Below are 16,541 nucleotides of genomic sequence, written 5' to 3' on the forward strand. Positions count from 1 at the left end.
GCTATTTCTCTGGGCCTTGTGAACATATGCAACGGGGGTGGGGGGATTCTGTTCTTGCTAACATTTTCATGAGTAATGCAATACTCTAGTTCCTCCTTATACCACAACACACCTTCCTCCTAGACCATTGTAATTTCCTGCATATGAGAGTAACTCAGCTGTTATTCTAAGTATCCATGGGGAACCTCCATTTATCAGAGGAGCCCACCAACTTTCTTCTATTATGTAATGTAGTCTGCCATATATGACTCTAATGAGAATTCTAAGTTTACTTTGTTGAACTTGCCCTGAGTTTCTAACTCTTATCCAGTAAACTGCAATGCCTGATTTCTTTCACTGACTCTCTATTAACACTGGAGGCATTTCGTCTGAATAAGTAGCATTCTTATGAAATTCCAAGCCCAGGGTCAGCTCAACAATTGACTAGGATGTTGGGACACCAGTGGAGACCAGGAGACAACATTCAATCTAAATTGTGTATTTGTCAAATCATTTCTTGGGGGCACCTATAATAAAATGATACTGAAAGAAAGTGCACACAATCCTCTACGGACTATTACAAGGACAAATCTGGACCACATCTGTGCTGTGTTATGGGACACCAAGGACCTCCAGGAGACCAGTTTCTTTGAAACTTTTTACCTCAGGACTACAGCCAAACGTTTGAACTTGTCACTCAGACTACACTGGAGTGGGTGTGGCAGAGAAGCCTTTGGTCCATTGAAGGCGTGATTACCCATTATAGGGAAATGCCATAAAAGTGAGGTGGGAGGGGGTGGGTAAGAGGAGAAGCATCTTCATAGAAGCAAGAAGGGGGGCCCAGGAGAGGGGTGTTAAATTCATATTATACTTACTTCCCAGCAATTCCAAAGAAAGTTCTAGTGTTTCTCAGAATGCAGAGATATTTTTATCACCCATAATCAAAGTTTCCTTTTCATCATTTTATTAAATAACAAATATTATCAATGAAGGTGGTCACTGGTAGAGACTGACAAGGTATGCGGTATTCTAGGAGCATCCTAAACCAGCATTATGTGATTCATAGCAGTCCTTTTGCAGAGTTGATCTGAGCTAATCTTCTCTGAATCATCTGAATCCCAGAGCAGCTTGATGCCCATCAAGGGTTTCTGACACTCTCGGTATGTGGTTACAAACTGTGTCTTTCACAGTAATAGACTACAGAATCCTCAGATGTCATTCTGCTAAACTCCACATAGGCTGTGCTGGAGGATTTGTCTACAGTCAATTTGGACTTGCCCTTGAACTTTTCATTGTAGCCAGTATTGTCATAGTAAGTATTAATATTTCCAATCCTCTCAAGGATGCCTTCCGTGACTATGCTTCACCCAATGCATGCCATAGTCAGTGAATGTGTAGCCAAAAGCCTTGCAGGACATCTTCACTGAGGCCCCAGGCCTCACCATTTCAGCCCCAGACTGCTGCAGCTGGACCTGGGAGTGGACACCTGTGAAGGGAAAGACAGAGTGGATGTCATTGTCACCAGAGTGTATGGCCAGACCTCAAGCCTGCTACTGTGAGTCCCTTACCTATAGCTGTTGCTACCAGGAAGAAGATGATACAGCTCCAACCCATGGAAAAATATAAATCTTTGAAGTATTTAACACAGAATCTTCACAGTATTTGAGCATGGAAATGTTACATGTCAATGACAGTAGGTACATGTAAGTTAAGAAAGGAAAACACATCCTCGCCAGCATCTGCTGTCACCTGAGTCTTTGATCTTAGCCATTCTGACTGGTGTGAGGTAGAATCTCAGGGTTGTTTTGATTTGTACTTCCCTGATGATTAAGGATGTTAGACATTTTTTAGGTGATTCTCAACTATTCAGTGTTCCTCAGTTGAGAATTCTTTGTTTAGCTCTGTACCCCACTTTTTAATAGGGTTATTTGGTTTTCTGGAGTCCAAATTCTTGAGTTATTTTTATATAATAGATGTTAGCCCCCTATCAGATTTAGAATTGGTAAAGATTGTCCCGTCCAGCAGGACCCAGTTATTCGTGGGTATGAGGGGAACCGCAAAACTGTGAGAGAAAAGGGTGGGCAGGAAAGAAGAGAGGAGACCAAGGAGGATTCCTGTCAAGGTCTCAGTTTATTAGGCTGAAAAGCCAGGTTATAAGCACACAGTGAGGGGAAATAGGGAGTGGCTGATGGGGAATTAACAAAGAACAAAGAAGTAGGCATCTGGGGACATGAAGGCTGAATTCTGACTACAGGTGGGAGGCACCCTGTGTCTTATCTCAGGAATGTAGATTCCTCCTTAACAGTCCAGGATGTCAAGCTGAGCTCATCACATAACTCAAGTCCTTGGAAGTCTTGGGAGTCAGGAAGAGATAAGGAAGAGGGGACTATAATTCAACTTTTTAGGGTCTTAGGTGCCAGGAAGGGAATAGGGAGGAAGAGGTGACCAGCTCCTTAACACAAGACCATTTGGTTTATTAGGGTGGGAAACTGAGAAAGGCTTACTTTCTCATGGTATGGTCTCCAACAAAAGATCTTATCCCAAATTTGTCTTATTGACAAAAAAAAAAAAAATCTTAAAAATCAGAAAAAAAAAATTACCAGGTACAAGAAAGTAGTTACTCTTGGAAGGAAAAATAGATTATACTGAAGAATGACATTAAAGAAATTTTCCTTCCTTTTTTTTTCAGCACTAGTGAGGCAGAGGCAGGTGGATTTCTGAGTGAGAGGCCAGCCTGGTCTACAAAGAGAGTTCCAGGACAGCCAGGGCTATACAGAGAAACCCTGTCTCAAAAACAACAACAATCAACAACAACAACAAAAAACCAACCAAACAAACAAAAAACAAAAAACAAAAACAAAAACAACAAAAAAAGAATAATCAGAAGAAAGCAATCCACAAAGGATACATCTCTCTGCAGGGGATGCTTGACCCCATTGTGCCCACTGCTGGTCATTAACTCACCTGCAGGTAGGTTTCTCATTTACATTGAAGTTGACCAGTCTGACTTCAGTAGTAACATATCCCTGCAGCTAGTGTACTTGCACTATTTAGCTGCATAAATGGCTCTTGTTTATCTGGAGAAGATGACTAATGTCTCAGTGTCTGAATTTAAGTTGTTTCTACATTATCATTAATGAAGCTCTCAAAGTAATCTTCTTTCCTAGTTGCAGCTAGCAATTTTTATTTGTATTAAGGGGTAAAGATCAGGGCCTTAGTTGCCTCCTAGAAGAGGAGGAACTACTGTGGTGCTCACATATAAGTTAGCAGTACGAAAGAAATTCACTTAGTTAAGGAAGTAAAAATAAAGCAAATTTACTCTGCAAATCAATCTGTTTCTCAACATGCATGTGCATCCATTTAATTGGATGAAGGGAGAGATGAAATCACCATAAGGATTGTAGTGGGTGGAAAATATGTGTGCTTTGAACAGTGAGTATATTCCCAATCCTGAGTCCTCTTATTTGTGGGAGGGCACGTGCTACTAAAGCTTTTCAGGAGGTGAGGTTTCACTAAAGAAGGATAGATTTGGAATATTTTCCCACATTTGAAAGAAACCAATAACACTATGTATGAATATGTGTACATATACATGTAACTATCTGAAGTATAACTACTCATATTAAAACAAAAATACATACTACATGAATTCAGAATATTCATATACATTGGGCTCTAACTTCAGGTTCATGAACTGGATATGCCTAATATTGCCGAAGAAAGGAGGAGGATCAGTTAAATGCACGTTCTATCTTCCATGCCTGGTCAAAATCCATGAGATGTCCTGTGAATTGTCGATTCTCATAACAGCATCTTCAGGATATCAATGACTTCTTAAAATAGAAGGACACTTATCACTACAATCCAGGGAGCTAAATGGTTGTACCTTGGCATTTCAGAATCCCTGATGTGATGGTAATGTCATTAATGCTGTACTTCATACTCTAGTACTTGGGATGTTGAGGCTCACATTGGTATCAATGTACAGGAGTGCATGCCTACTTAAGCAGTATGGATTTACAAAGACATCATCCTCATATAATGTACACCATTCACAAATGTCCAACTCCATAAGATTATAAATAAATAATATGATTTTATTCTCCTTAGTTAAATTTATAGGAGAATCATATAGAATTTTCTATTTTCCCCCTTGCAACATGAATAATTTTCCCTTATCCTCTGGTTGGGTCCTCTTTTCATTGATCATAAACCCCTAGCAGTTCCTAATGGATCTGTCTATATTTGATGATTCTAAACACCAGTTAAAGGGCTTGACACCATTTTACTATTCCAGGTTGCTTTATAGAGAGGATCACATCTGAAGACTGGGTCACATCAATTAACTCATATTCCTTCATAGATTGATACACCATGGTGTGCTCAGTGGTCAGCCATATAAGATGCAAGTATACACATTTTAGAAATGTTTTAGGTTAGAATAGGGTAAGAGTAGAAAAATGTACCTCTTAGGAATCCTTTGCACTCACATGTGAGGACAATAGGCAGAAACAATGAGGAAGCAAGCCTGTACTAGGTCTGTACACTAGTGACTCAAAGGCTGAACTGGGATTTTCAACTCATGTTTGGTTGAAGCCAGGAGAGATTTGCATTTCCTCATCAGGGGTTCACTGTGATATATATATATATATATGTCTTCTGATAGCTTCTTCAATTTCTTTCTTCAAAGATTTGAAGTTTTCTCATACAAGTTTTTCACTTGCTTGGTTAGATTTACACCAGGTTCTAATATTCCAGTTGGATTCATGCTAAAAGGAGATATGATCTTCATGGTGACAGAAAGGGCTTCTAAATTGTATCATTCCTGTTTCTGTAGCAGGTCCAGGAGGATGATATACATTTTAGAAAGCATCTGCACTGAGCTCTGTCAGACCTAGTGTTCATCATCATGACAAAAATTCACTGGCATAGGAAATGCTGTCCTGGGTTTAAATTTGTTAAGTGAGAAGAATATACATGCATAGATTCAGAAATCAACTGATTCTCTGGTTCTGTACAACTAATTTATTTAGAAGTTTTTCTTTCACTAACTCATTGCATCAACTATTTAACAATATTACTGATATCATTGACATAGATATTGATATAGATTCCAAGTGCCTGGAACTCAGAAAAAAAAAAAAAACCAGGAATTTTAATCACAGAACGGTATCTCCTCAACTGAGAAGATAAAAATCAAAGACTTGTACAACATTGGGAAAGCTGAGAGGGGGGGTTCTTAACAACCTGGTAACATTTCGGCTATCTATAAAGACAGGCCTCACTCTAATACCCCAAAATGATTACTCTAGAATTTTCACTACCAACACCCTTACTCCTTGTTAGGGTACTTGTCACATGCACTGTATGGCCTGCTGACATCTATGCTGTGGTCAGAGAACACATTCAGCTCTACATCTTTTAGTTGTAGAATCCACCTCATGGTGAGGAGAATTTTTTTTAATGTTATCTAAGTAGGCACACTTTATGATTTATTGTATACCTAAAATTGAAATTGTTATGTAAATCAGTGTTACCCTGAAAATATTTTCCAAGTTCCACTGTGTTTAAATATTCCTAAAATAAACTGTCTGTGCTTAGATTCTTCGAGTCTGATCCAAGCCGTCAAAGTCAATCTGCAAAATGTTCCATTCTCTCTCTTCACAAGGGTTGCTTTCTTCTCTGAAATCTGCAGGGATGCCCTCAAGAAATAATATGTTTTCCAAGGGGAAATTACTATATGCACTTAGAGCTCTATAACAGAAAATTAATTACTGAAAATACATAAACTTGGTCACAAACACACACACACACAGAGTTTAAAGCCCAAATATTTTACTTACTTTTTCATGAAATATTAACAATATGCATTTTACATATACCTTTGCCTTATATTCTTACTAACTATTGGATTCTGATTGAACTTTGAACAATTTAAACAGAGACAAGGAACATAAAGTTGGCAAACTTGGGCCTATGTAAGATTTACACAAAACTTATATCGTAATTTTGGCTTATTTTTAATTTTTCCATTATTTATTTATTCACTTTACAACATGGTTGTTGCACCCTCCCAGTCTCTCCTCATACAGTTCCTCCACCAATTGTTCCTCTTCTTTGCCTCTGAAAGTGTGGGTCATGAATGGTTATCGCCCACCCTGGCACATGAAGCTTCTGCAGCAGGAGGCACATCATCTCCCATTGAGGCCAGAATAGGGAGTCGATCCAGTTGAGCAGATTACAGTCAGGCACTAGACTTTTTTAGACCCTGATCAAGTTGCTGGGGCACACACATGAAGACTGAACACAGAGTTAAATATCTATTATATATGTGCAGGAGGGTTAAGTCCAGCCAATGTATGATGTTTAGCTGGTGGCTCTGTATCTCATAGCCCCCCAACAGTTCAGGTTAGTTGACTCTGTTGGGCTTCCTATGGAGCTCTTGTCCATTTCATGGCATTCAGTCCTTCCCCCATCTCTTCCATAAGAGTCCTCAAGCTCCATTCAATGTTTGGCTATGGATCCCTGACTCTGTTTCAGTCAACTGCTAGGTGGAGCCTCACGAGGGACAGTAAGGGTAGGCTCCTCTCTGCAAGCATTACAAAGTATCATTAATACTGACAGGCATTGGTGGATTGGTGCTTGCCCTTGAGATTCATTTCAAATTGGGCCAGTTATTGGTTATCCATTCTCTCAATCTCTGCTCCATTTTTGTCCCTGTGTTTCTTGTAGATAGGACACACTTTGGATCTTACATTTTGTTTTGTATATTTTATTGAAAGATAGATTTTTTTTCTTACACTGTATTCTGATTGGTGCTTCTCCTTCCCAAGCACTTCCCTGATCTTCCCCCCTCAGCTACCTTCTTCTACCTAATTAGAAAACAAACAGAACCCAAAAATAATGGAAAAGGAAAGGCAAAATGAGCTATCAGATTAGCAAACAACCTTTAATAGACGACAAAGAAAACAAACAGAAAGAAAAGCAGCACAGACAAAGCACATGAAACACAGGTAGATGCAGAGAAATACAAATTCATACTCAGTAGCACAAGACTAAGCTCCAGGTATGCAGCCCACTGTGATACTTAATACTGTTTCAGTGAACGTTCATGTTCTGTAAGGCAAGCAACTGTAGTGATGATTACTGGGACTTGGTGCAAATATATGAGACCAGATATTATCATACAACATCAGAGCCTAATACAGCTACCATGTACATGCACTGTATTGATAAATAGGGTATTTGAAAAGTAATTTAGCAATACTTTTGTCCAACTTATAAGAATTACTTTATGTGACTATGAATTGTGATATAAAAATCTGTTACATTCTAGAGAATGGAACTTCTGATAGAACACCAAGCCAAATTTGGCAACATCCTAGGGAGTCACTTAAGACTTAAAACTGTGTAAAGAGTTTTTCTTTACCCACAGGTTACTTGGATGTTACAGGTCAAATTTGTATTATACTTTATTCCCAGCTATACCACCAAAAGTTATGATATTTCTCAAAATACAGAGATATTTTTACATACATAATCACAGTTCCTCTTATTTGCTGTTATTAAACAAGAAACATGTCAATGGAGATGGTCACTTGTGAAGAGATTGACAAGGTATGGGGTACTCTAGGAGCTTCCTTAATTAGCATTACTTTATTCACAGATGTCCTTTGCAAAGCTGACAAATGCAATTTCTGTCTCTAAAGAGAAGAGGCCAAAAAAAAAAAAAAGACACTCAAAATGATTGTCTATTAAAGTCTCCAAGCTAATTATATCTGTCATCTCTGTCCCAGAGCAGCTTCATGCTCCTCCAAGATTTCTGACACATTCAGAATGTGGTTGCAACACTGTATCTTGCATATTTATAAACTACTGGGTGCTCAGATGTCAGGCTGTTGTGATGTAAGTAGGCTGTGCTGGAGAATTTGTACTTGGTCAGTGTTGCCTTTCCCTTGAACTTTTGATTGTAGTAAGTATCACCATTTCCAGGATGAATCCATCCAATCCACTCAAGGTTGTGTCCAGTCCACTATTTTACCCAGGGCATATAGTAGTTGGTAAAGCTGTAGCCAGAACCCTTACAGGACATCTTCACTGAGAACACAGGCTTCATCCCCTAATCCCCCAGACTGCTGCATCTGAACCTGGGAGTGAACAACTGTGGAAGGAAAGGAAAATTGGATATTATTGTCATCTAACTGTGTGGCCCATCCTCAGTTCTGGAATTGGGAGCTCCTTACATGTAAATGTTGCCCCTAGAAAGAGGGTAGTCTGGGTCCATCCCATGGTGAGGTCCTGTGTTCTCTGTCACTATATAAAGGGCAGTGATCATTTTGGAAAGTGAACATTCCTGTATTTGTCACCACAGGTTTCCATCATTTACATATTCATGACCAGGGCACATCTTGTATAAAGAAGTGGTCTTGCTTCAGAAGATGGAGATAGAGAACACCAAGGTCAGGCAGCAGTATGCTGCGGTCCAAGTTATAATCCTTTCTGAGGAAATTCATCCCTACCCTTTCCATGAACAATGTGCAGATGATGTGAATGTAACATCATGGCCTAGGTCTAAAAAGATTACCAGCCTGAGACAGTTGCTCCATTTCTGACAAGGTTATCAGACAGATTTGCCGAGATGGGGGCTCTGTGGTGTTAGACACCTATGTAATTACCTAACTCTAACCCTAACCCTAACCCGAACCCGAACCCGAACCCTAATCCTAACCGTAACCCTAACTCTAACCCTGATCTAGATACTTAGATGGTCACAAGTGGCTCTCTTTTCCATCCCGTATAGTTTCCTACTGGGTCTCTGGAACAAGACTTGTTCAACCAAAATAGGCTGCCTTTCACAGTCCCCCAAAACTTAACTTAGAAGCATCTGTGATCAAAAATGAGAGCAGCAATAATCTACTGCATATAAGCATAAATATTATAAGGCAGTTTAACAACTGGACTATTAGCCATGCAGCTAGGGTCTGCTAGGACTAGGGTCTACAGATGCCTATGTCATCTCTAGTCATGGGCTTTTGATTTTTGTAACTCTTCTTCATGTGTTTTTTTTTTTAATATACAGAAAAAAATGATAGGCTGTATATTTTATGTGAGTTTTGAAGGTTCAGGCATAAGTTTGAAAAATACTGTTATCAGAATACATTGTATACATTTTAATATTTATTTTTGTTACTTTTATTTTTATAGTTCACTCATGACCCCTCTCCTGGTTCACCCTCCCATGGTTCCTCATCCCATTACTTCTCTGCCCTAGTCTTCAAGGGGATGCCCCAACACCACCAGGCCTCGCCACACAGGCGCTACACGTATCTAGATGGTTAGGCATTTTTTCTCCCACTGAGTCCAGACCAGGCAGTCCTCTGCCATCTATGTGTCTGGGGACCTCTGTCCAGCTCGGGTATGCATCCTGGAATGTGATTCAAAGTCTGAGAAATCTCAGGAGTCTAGGTTTATATACATTTTAAAAAAGATATTATAAATCTTTGGAGTGTTTAACACAGAATCTTCAGTGTTTGGAAACGTTCCATGTCCATCACAATAGGTGCATTTATGTTAAGAAAGGAAACCAGAGCAGAAACAGAGTCTCCCACATGCCCACCACACTTTTCTGCTGGGGATTCTGGGACCTGTTGTCACTGCTTCTGGCCCTGAGCACACCTGCAGATAGATTTCCCATTCTTTTTTTTTTTCCATTTTTTATTAGGTATTTAGCTCATTTACATTTCCAATGCTATACCAAAAGTCCCCCATACCCACCCACCCCCACTCCCCTACCCACCCACTCCCCCTTTTTGGCCCTGGTGTTCCCCTGTACTGGGGCATATAAAGTTTGCAAGTCCAATGGGCCTCTCTTTCCAGTGATGGCCGACTAGGCCATCTTTTGATACATATGCAGCTAGAGTCAAGAGCTCCGGGGTACTGGTTAGTTCATAATGTTGTTCCACCTATAGGGTTGCAGATCCCTTTAGCTCCTTGGCTACTTTCTCTTGCTCCTCCATTGGGAGCCCTGTGATCCATCCATTAGCTGACTGTGAGCATCCACTTCTGTGTTTGCTAGGCCCCGGCATAGTCTCACAAGAGACAGCTACATCTGGGTCCTTTCGATAAAATCTTGCTAGTGTATGCAATGGTGTCAGCGTTTGGATGCTGATTATGGGGTGGATCCCTGGATATGGAAGTCTCTACATGGACCATCCTTTCATCTCAGCTCCAAACTTTGTCTCTGTAACTCCTTCCAAGGGTGTTTTGTTCCACTTCTAAGGAGGGGCATAGTGTCCACACTTCAGTCTTCATTTTTCTTGAGTTTCATGTAACCCTAACCCTAACCCTGATTTCCCATTCTTAACATAAAGTTGCCCATTCTGACTTTAGCAGTGACATATCTATGCAACTAGCATACTTGCAGGGCTCAGATGCAGGGAGAAATGGCACTTGTTTATCTGGACATGATGACTAATTTCTTAGCATATGAATTTAAGTAGTTTCTACATTATCATCAATGACACTCTCAAAGTAATTGTCTTTCATCATGGCAATTTGTTCCACCTCTAGCAGTTCTCATTTCTAATAACCTATAAACAAGAGAAGCCAGGGTCTTTGTTGCCTTTATGAGGCTGTTCCTGTTCACTCCTCCAAAGATCATTACATTGTATTTTTGCATAAAGGACACATGAAGAACTCAAAGCATTGAAATATCACCTGCCTTAGTCTTCGTCTATGCAAATCTTGTCAGACTATATTTTCTTTCAAATAAACACAGAGAAAATAAAATGTAGGGATAGTGTAGATTTATTGTAGATTGTAAGACTAAGTGTCATCCCCAGGCTGTCAGACATGAATGCTATAATTACACAGAAAAGAGTCATGTTTCATTGACTTTATTCATCTGTCAGTTTCCTGGATCATATTTTCTGATTTCTGTTTATTCACTGGCCTGTGCCTTAATCTTTTTCCTGCCCTCTATTTGGTACAATCTAAAAATCAGAGAAATATTGCTTGTTTGTTCAGTTCTATCAGATGCTGGGCATCCTGGAACACAGAAGAATGAGGCAGAAGATTTTCTGCAAGAAAATCTGAAAATTAGGATAGTTGAGGTACATGAACCTTGGACACCACACACGGTTGTAGGATTCTCATACTCTAATCACAAGACAGGACAATTATGTAATTGATACAAGGAAGTCCCCAAAATTCTGAACAGATAAAGATTGACTTCAAATTCAGGATTTTGTAGTAAATGTCTAAATTCAAATATAAGGGACAGTGGTGTGTTGGTGTGAGGACATCATTTTTTTTTCTATCTTCTGAATTTTGGGCATCCACAAAGACAATCTTTAATTAAGTTACTTTCTTCTTATCACTTATCCTGAGTCACCAAAACCATGCAAGGGCTTAATAATACAAATTTGAACTTTGAACTATTAAAATTTTATTATGAACAAAAAAGAATGATGAAACTCAAAATGTAATGAGGTCCACATGATAGAAAATATCCAGGTTCTACCTCTACTAATTTCTTGAACTGAGAGCGTCACATGGCACTGGAGGACACCTTGGAACCAGGTCAACAACTCCTGACCTGAAGAACTGCATGGACTCAGCCCTGTGAATGGAACATTGAGGACTGAGCTCTCAAGTCAAAATCATATTTTCCATCTGAAGAACCTCTCCCTTCAGCGGAAAAATTTACAGATAGATTTATGTATGCTGCTGATGGTAATGATGTTAAGTAGAAGTTCAACATCTCATGTTTGAAATTTTGTGGCTTTATTTTAAATGGATATACAATTGATGTTTATGGTTTCAACAAAGTTCATAGGTAATGAATTATATAAATATTTGCAATACTAATTAACAAACTATATTTACTTGTAATGGTAATTTATTATAAATGTGTGTGCCAGTGTGGATATAAATATATGCAGTGCTATCAGCAACAGATGAATATTCCCATTGCTCCACATCCCCACCAGCATTAGCAGACTGATATTGATTTTTATTTCACTGTTGAGTTGCAACATTCAACATTACTTTAACTGCCTCTCTGTCATTAGTGAATTAAAAAGAGGACTCAAAGGGAAGGACCTTAGATGAAATGCCCTAGAGTGGGGAGAGTGAACTAGTAGAGTCCACCTCCAGTACAAAGTCAGGGCATCATGTGGAGGGATGGGGTTGCCATCCCACAGTCAAAAACTATGACCCAGAATTGTTCTTATCTGAAAGAACTGCAGGGCCATAAAAAGATGAACGTCAGAAGAAAAGGAGGTCCAGTGACATGTACAAATTGTGTTCCAGGTTACGGGAAGGCTGCAAGACCTGACACTATTACTGATGCTATGGTGTGCTTATAAACAGGTGCCCATCATGACTGCCTTTTGAGAGGTCCAATGAAAACAGCTGAGAGAGTCAGATGCAAATATTTACACCCAACCTTTGGGCACAGTTCTAAGCTATTCCCCATATTCTCTCCCTTAGGCTTTAGATATCTGGATTCATATTGAGGTCTCTGATCTGGTTGATCTTGGGTATTGTGCATGGGAACAGATATCCAGGACTATTTGCTAAAGATGCTTCTGTTCTTCCATTGTGACTTCTGACTTCTTTATCAAAAAAAAAAGGGGGTCCATAAATATGTGGATTTGTGTCTAGAATTTTTATTTTATTCTGATTTTTAGCCATTCTTGCTTTATTCCATTACCATGGTGTTTATATTACTATAGCTCTGTAATACACTTTGAAATGAGGGATGCTGAAATCTCCAGATGTTCCTTTATTACACAGGAGATTTTTAGTTGTCCAGGATTTTACTGATTTTCTATATGAAGTTGAGTGGTGTCCTTTCAAGATCTTTAAAAATTGTTCTGAAATTTTGTTTTGTGTTATATTAATTTTGTAGATTGCTTTTCTTAGGATGATCATTCTTACTATGTTAATGCTACCAATCCGGGATGGCACATATTTCCATCTTTTGATATCTTCTTATTTTTTTTCCACAAAGTGTTGAAGTTTTTATCATACCAGTCTTAAATTTCCTTAGCTAAAGTTACAAGAAAGTTCTAATTTTCCAATTGAGGGATTTATTTGAATATAAGATATCCTGACTTCATGATGATAGAGAGAACCTACAAATTTTGTCATTTATGTTTCTGTAGCATTTCCAGATGATAGACATAGATTTTAGGAACTAATACCAGTCACATGCTTCAGATTTTTTATCCTTAAGGACAAGAACTAACATAGGAGATGGTTTCTCAACTTTCAAACATGTAACTGAGAAAAATAAATATTCCACAGAGTCAGAAAACACCCATCTCTGCGCCATCCTCTAGGTTCTGCCCAGTTAATTTATTGAGGTATTCTTCTTTCACAAACATGAGGCAACAGATATTTATCAATAATATTAATGATATTGATATAAAGTTTGTAGAGAGCATGAGGGCCTTGTACTTATACTCACAGGCAAGCACTAAGAGAACCAGGAATTTTTGTCACACAGAGATGTGTCCTTGAGGGAGGAGATGAAATGAAACACCTGCATGTTATCCAGAAAGCTGAGAGTGGAGGTTGTCAATCTGGGGAAATAGGGACAGAGTGCACCCTAGTTACCCAGGATGATTACGCCAGACTCTTCCATCATTAGACTATTACCCATCCTTAGGGGAGCTGTCACATGTATTTTATGGATGGCTGACCTATATGCTGTTGGTCATAGAGCACACTAGAAATTGGACTTACTAAAAAGAACCCACTCTCATGATCACAAGAACTTCATAAAATGGCTTGTGTATCATCATACCTTAAACTTTATTGTAAAACAGGATCTGGAATGATTATGGAAATTTTTGTTGCCTGGAGACCCTTTTCCAAATTCCAGTGTGTTGAAATATTCCTATAATAAACTGCCTGTGCCTTGAATCCCCAAATTCTGTTACATATTACCAAATTCAATCTGCACTTCAACCTCATTATCATCTCTTCACAGGGTTTGTTTCCCTCTATGACACCTGCCGAGAGGTAGTCAAGAAAAAGTTTTCCTAGTAGAAATTACTCTGTGCACTTTGAGATTAACAATAGAAAAGTTCATTACTAACCACACACACATAAACACACACACAGACACACACAAGAGACAGAGACAGAGACAGAGACAAAGACAAAGACAGAGAGAATGAGAGAGGTTAAACCCAAACATTTTACCTATGTATTTCACTAAGCCATAGAATTATGCATTTTACATAAGCCTTATACTTAAATCTTTTCAGACCTGGCCTCTGATTACACTTTGAACAATGTAAACAAAGACATGAGACTTAAAGTATAAGCACTTGAGCATATGTGATGTTTGCACAACAAAGATTTTAGCAGAATTATTTGTTTAGTTATTAACTTTTTAAAGTTCTTATTTGTATTTTCTATTGAAAATAGATTTCTTCATGCAATACACTTTGATTATTTATTTCCCTTCCTCAACGCCTCCAAATTTTATCCCTGCTTGTTTCTGTTTCTTTATCTAATTAGAAAACAAACAGAACCTAAGCATAATGAAAAAGAAGAACTATGTAAGATAAAGAAAAAGCAAACAAATGAGAATAGAATGAAACAAACAGGAGAAAAAAATCACCAAAAATAAAAATAAGAAACACATGAGGATGCAAGACACATGTTAACAAATACTCTACAGAACAAAGCTTGGCAACAGGGATGCAATGAACTATGAGAGGTGATGCTGTATCAGTATATGCCCATATACAAAAAGGCTATCGACTGTAGGGATGATTACTGAGACTGAAAAGGAAGTAAATATGGGATCAACCACTTATGTGTAATCTCAGAACCTACTTCAATTAACAATTATATATGTTGTATTGGTAAAGGAGTTCGATGAAAAGAGATTTAATAATATTTTGACCAACCTATGGGAATTATATTTACATGCCTGTGCATTCTGATATAAATATTTCTCATATTCTAAGAGACAAGAACTTCTGATGGAACACACAGCCAGAATTACCAACATACCTTACATAATACTTAAGACTATGAAGGGAGAGTTTGTTTGCCCAAATGTTGATGATTTGGATTTTGTAGATCAAATTCCTTTGATACTTTATTTGCAACTATTTCAAGAAACTTCTGGTCCCACTGAATCCAGTGATACTTTTATCATGCACTTTCCACTCTTTATTGTTTTATTAAATAAGAAGCATGTAAATGGAGGTGGTCACTGGTGAAGAGATTGACAATGTATAGTGTCCTGTAGGATTAACCTAATCAGCATCACTTTCCACATTGAAATCCTCTTATAAATACAACAAATGCACAATAGAACTGTGAGGAGGAGGCAATAAATGGTCATTCAAAATTACTATTTCTGAGCAGGACTAAAGTTTAATCTTTTTTTTTCATCTCAGTCCCAAAGCAATTTGCTGTTCCTTCAGGGGTTTTGACACACAGAGCATGTGCTTATAACACTGTGCCATGCACAGTAATAAACTACAGAGTCCTCAGATGTCGAGCTGTTGAGTTCCATGTAGGCTGTGTTGGAGGATTTTTCTACAGTTAATGTGGACTTGCCCTAGAACTTTTCATTGTATTAAGTACCACCATATACAAAATGAATCTATCCAATCCATTCCATGCTCTGTCCAGGCCTCTGCTTTACCTGCTCCATATAGTTGTCATTGACGGTGTAGCCAGAAGCTTTGCAGGACAGCTTCACTGGACTCCCAGGCTTCACCAGCTCAGCTGCAGACAGCTGCACCTGGACCTGGCAGTGGATACCTGTGGAGAAATAGGCAGAATGGATGACATTGTCATCTCAGGCCATATCTTCCTTTCAGATTTGGTACAGGTGAGTCCTTTACCTGCAGTTACTGACAGGAGGAAGAGAAAGACCCAGCTCCATCCCATGGTTATTGTCAGTGTGTTCAGGGACTGTGGAAAGGACACTGAACATAGGTTGTTTACAGGATGCAAACTTCCCTGTATTTACTGCAATCAATTGGCACAATTTGCATATTCATTAGCAGGGTATTTCTTAGAGAAGGACCTAGTCCAGCTGGAGAAGTACTGGAGAGTAAGGAATGAAAATGTGAATGGGTCAAGCAGCAGAATGCTCAAGTCCAAGTCATAATCCTGTCTGAGGAAATGCATTCCATAACTTTCTGTGAACTCTAGACAGATGCTGTGGATATAACTACAGGGACAAATCTCTCAATAGATTTTGTCCTGAGACTGTTATTCCATTTGGGGATATGTTAACGAGTTGATTTACAGAGGGTGTAGTGTGATGATGGTGATGATGATGATGAAGAAGGAGAAAGCAAAGAAGAAGGAGGAGGAGGAGAAGAAGGAGGAGAAGGAGGAGGAGGAGGAGGAGATTATGATAATGGAAATTTCTAAAAACAGCGATTTTTTTTAGTTTTATAGACTTCTTTCACATATATGCAATTAATATTTGTCTTTCCAACAGATTATATACTGCTTCAAAACTCAATAAAAGGACTAAAAGTAAATGTGCTTCAAAAATACTCACCTATAAATGA

General features: G+C 38.7%; 3 pseudogenes and 1 further gene; all 4 read right to left on the reverse strand.

The window, feature by feature from the left end:
- The window catches only part of Igh (immunoglobulin heavy chain complex), a 2,751,187-nt gene that overhangs the window by 1,703,453 nt on the left and 1,031,193 nt on the right, over positions 1 to 16,541 (reverse strand).
- Positions 1,160 to 1,454, reverse strand: Ighv1-44 (immunoglobulin heavy variable V1-44; annotated as a pseudogene). Its single transcript is given in 1 exon segment — positions 1,160 to 1,454. A coding segment is annotated over 1 exon segment (295 nt).
- Positions 7,835 to 8,128, reverse strand: Ighv1-45 (immunoglobulin heavy variable V1-45; annotated as a pseudogene). Its single transcript is given in 1 exon segment — positions 7,835 to 8,128. A coding segment is annotated over 1 exon segment (294 nt).
- Ighv1-46 (immunoglobulin heavy variable V1-46) lies at positions 15,473 to 15,766 on the reverse strand (annotated as a pseudogene). Its single transcript is given in 1 exon segment — positions 15,473 to 15,766. A coding segment is annotated over 1 exon segment (294 nt).

This window comes from Mus musculus, chromosome 12, assembly GCF_000001635.26.
Source record: "Mus musculus strain C57BL/6J chromosome 12, GRCm38.p6 C57BL/6J".
Taxonomy (NCBI): domain Eukaryota; kingdom Metazoa; phylum Chordata; class Mammalia; order Rodentia; family Muridae; genus Mus; species Mus musculus.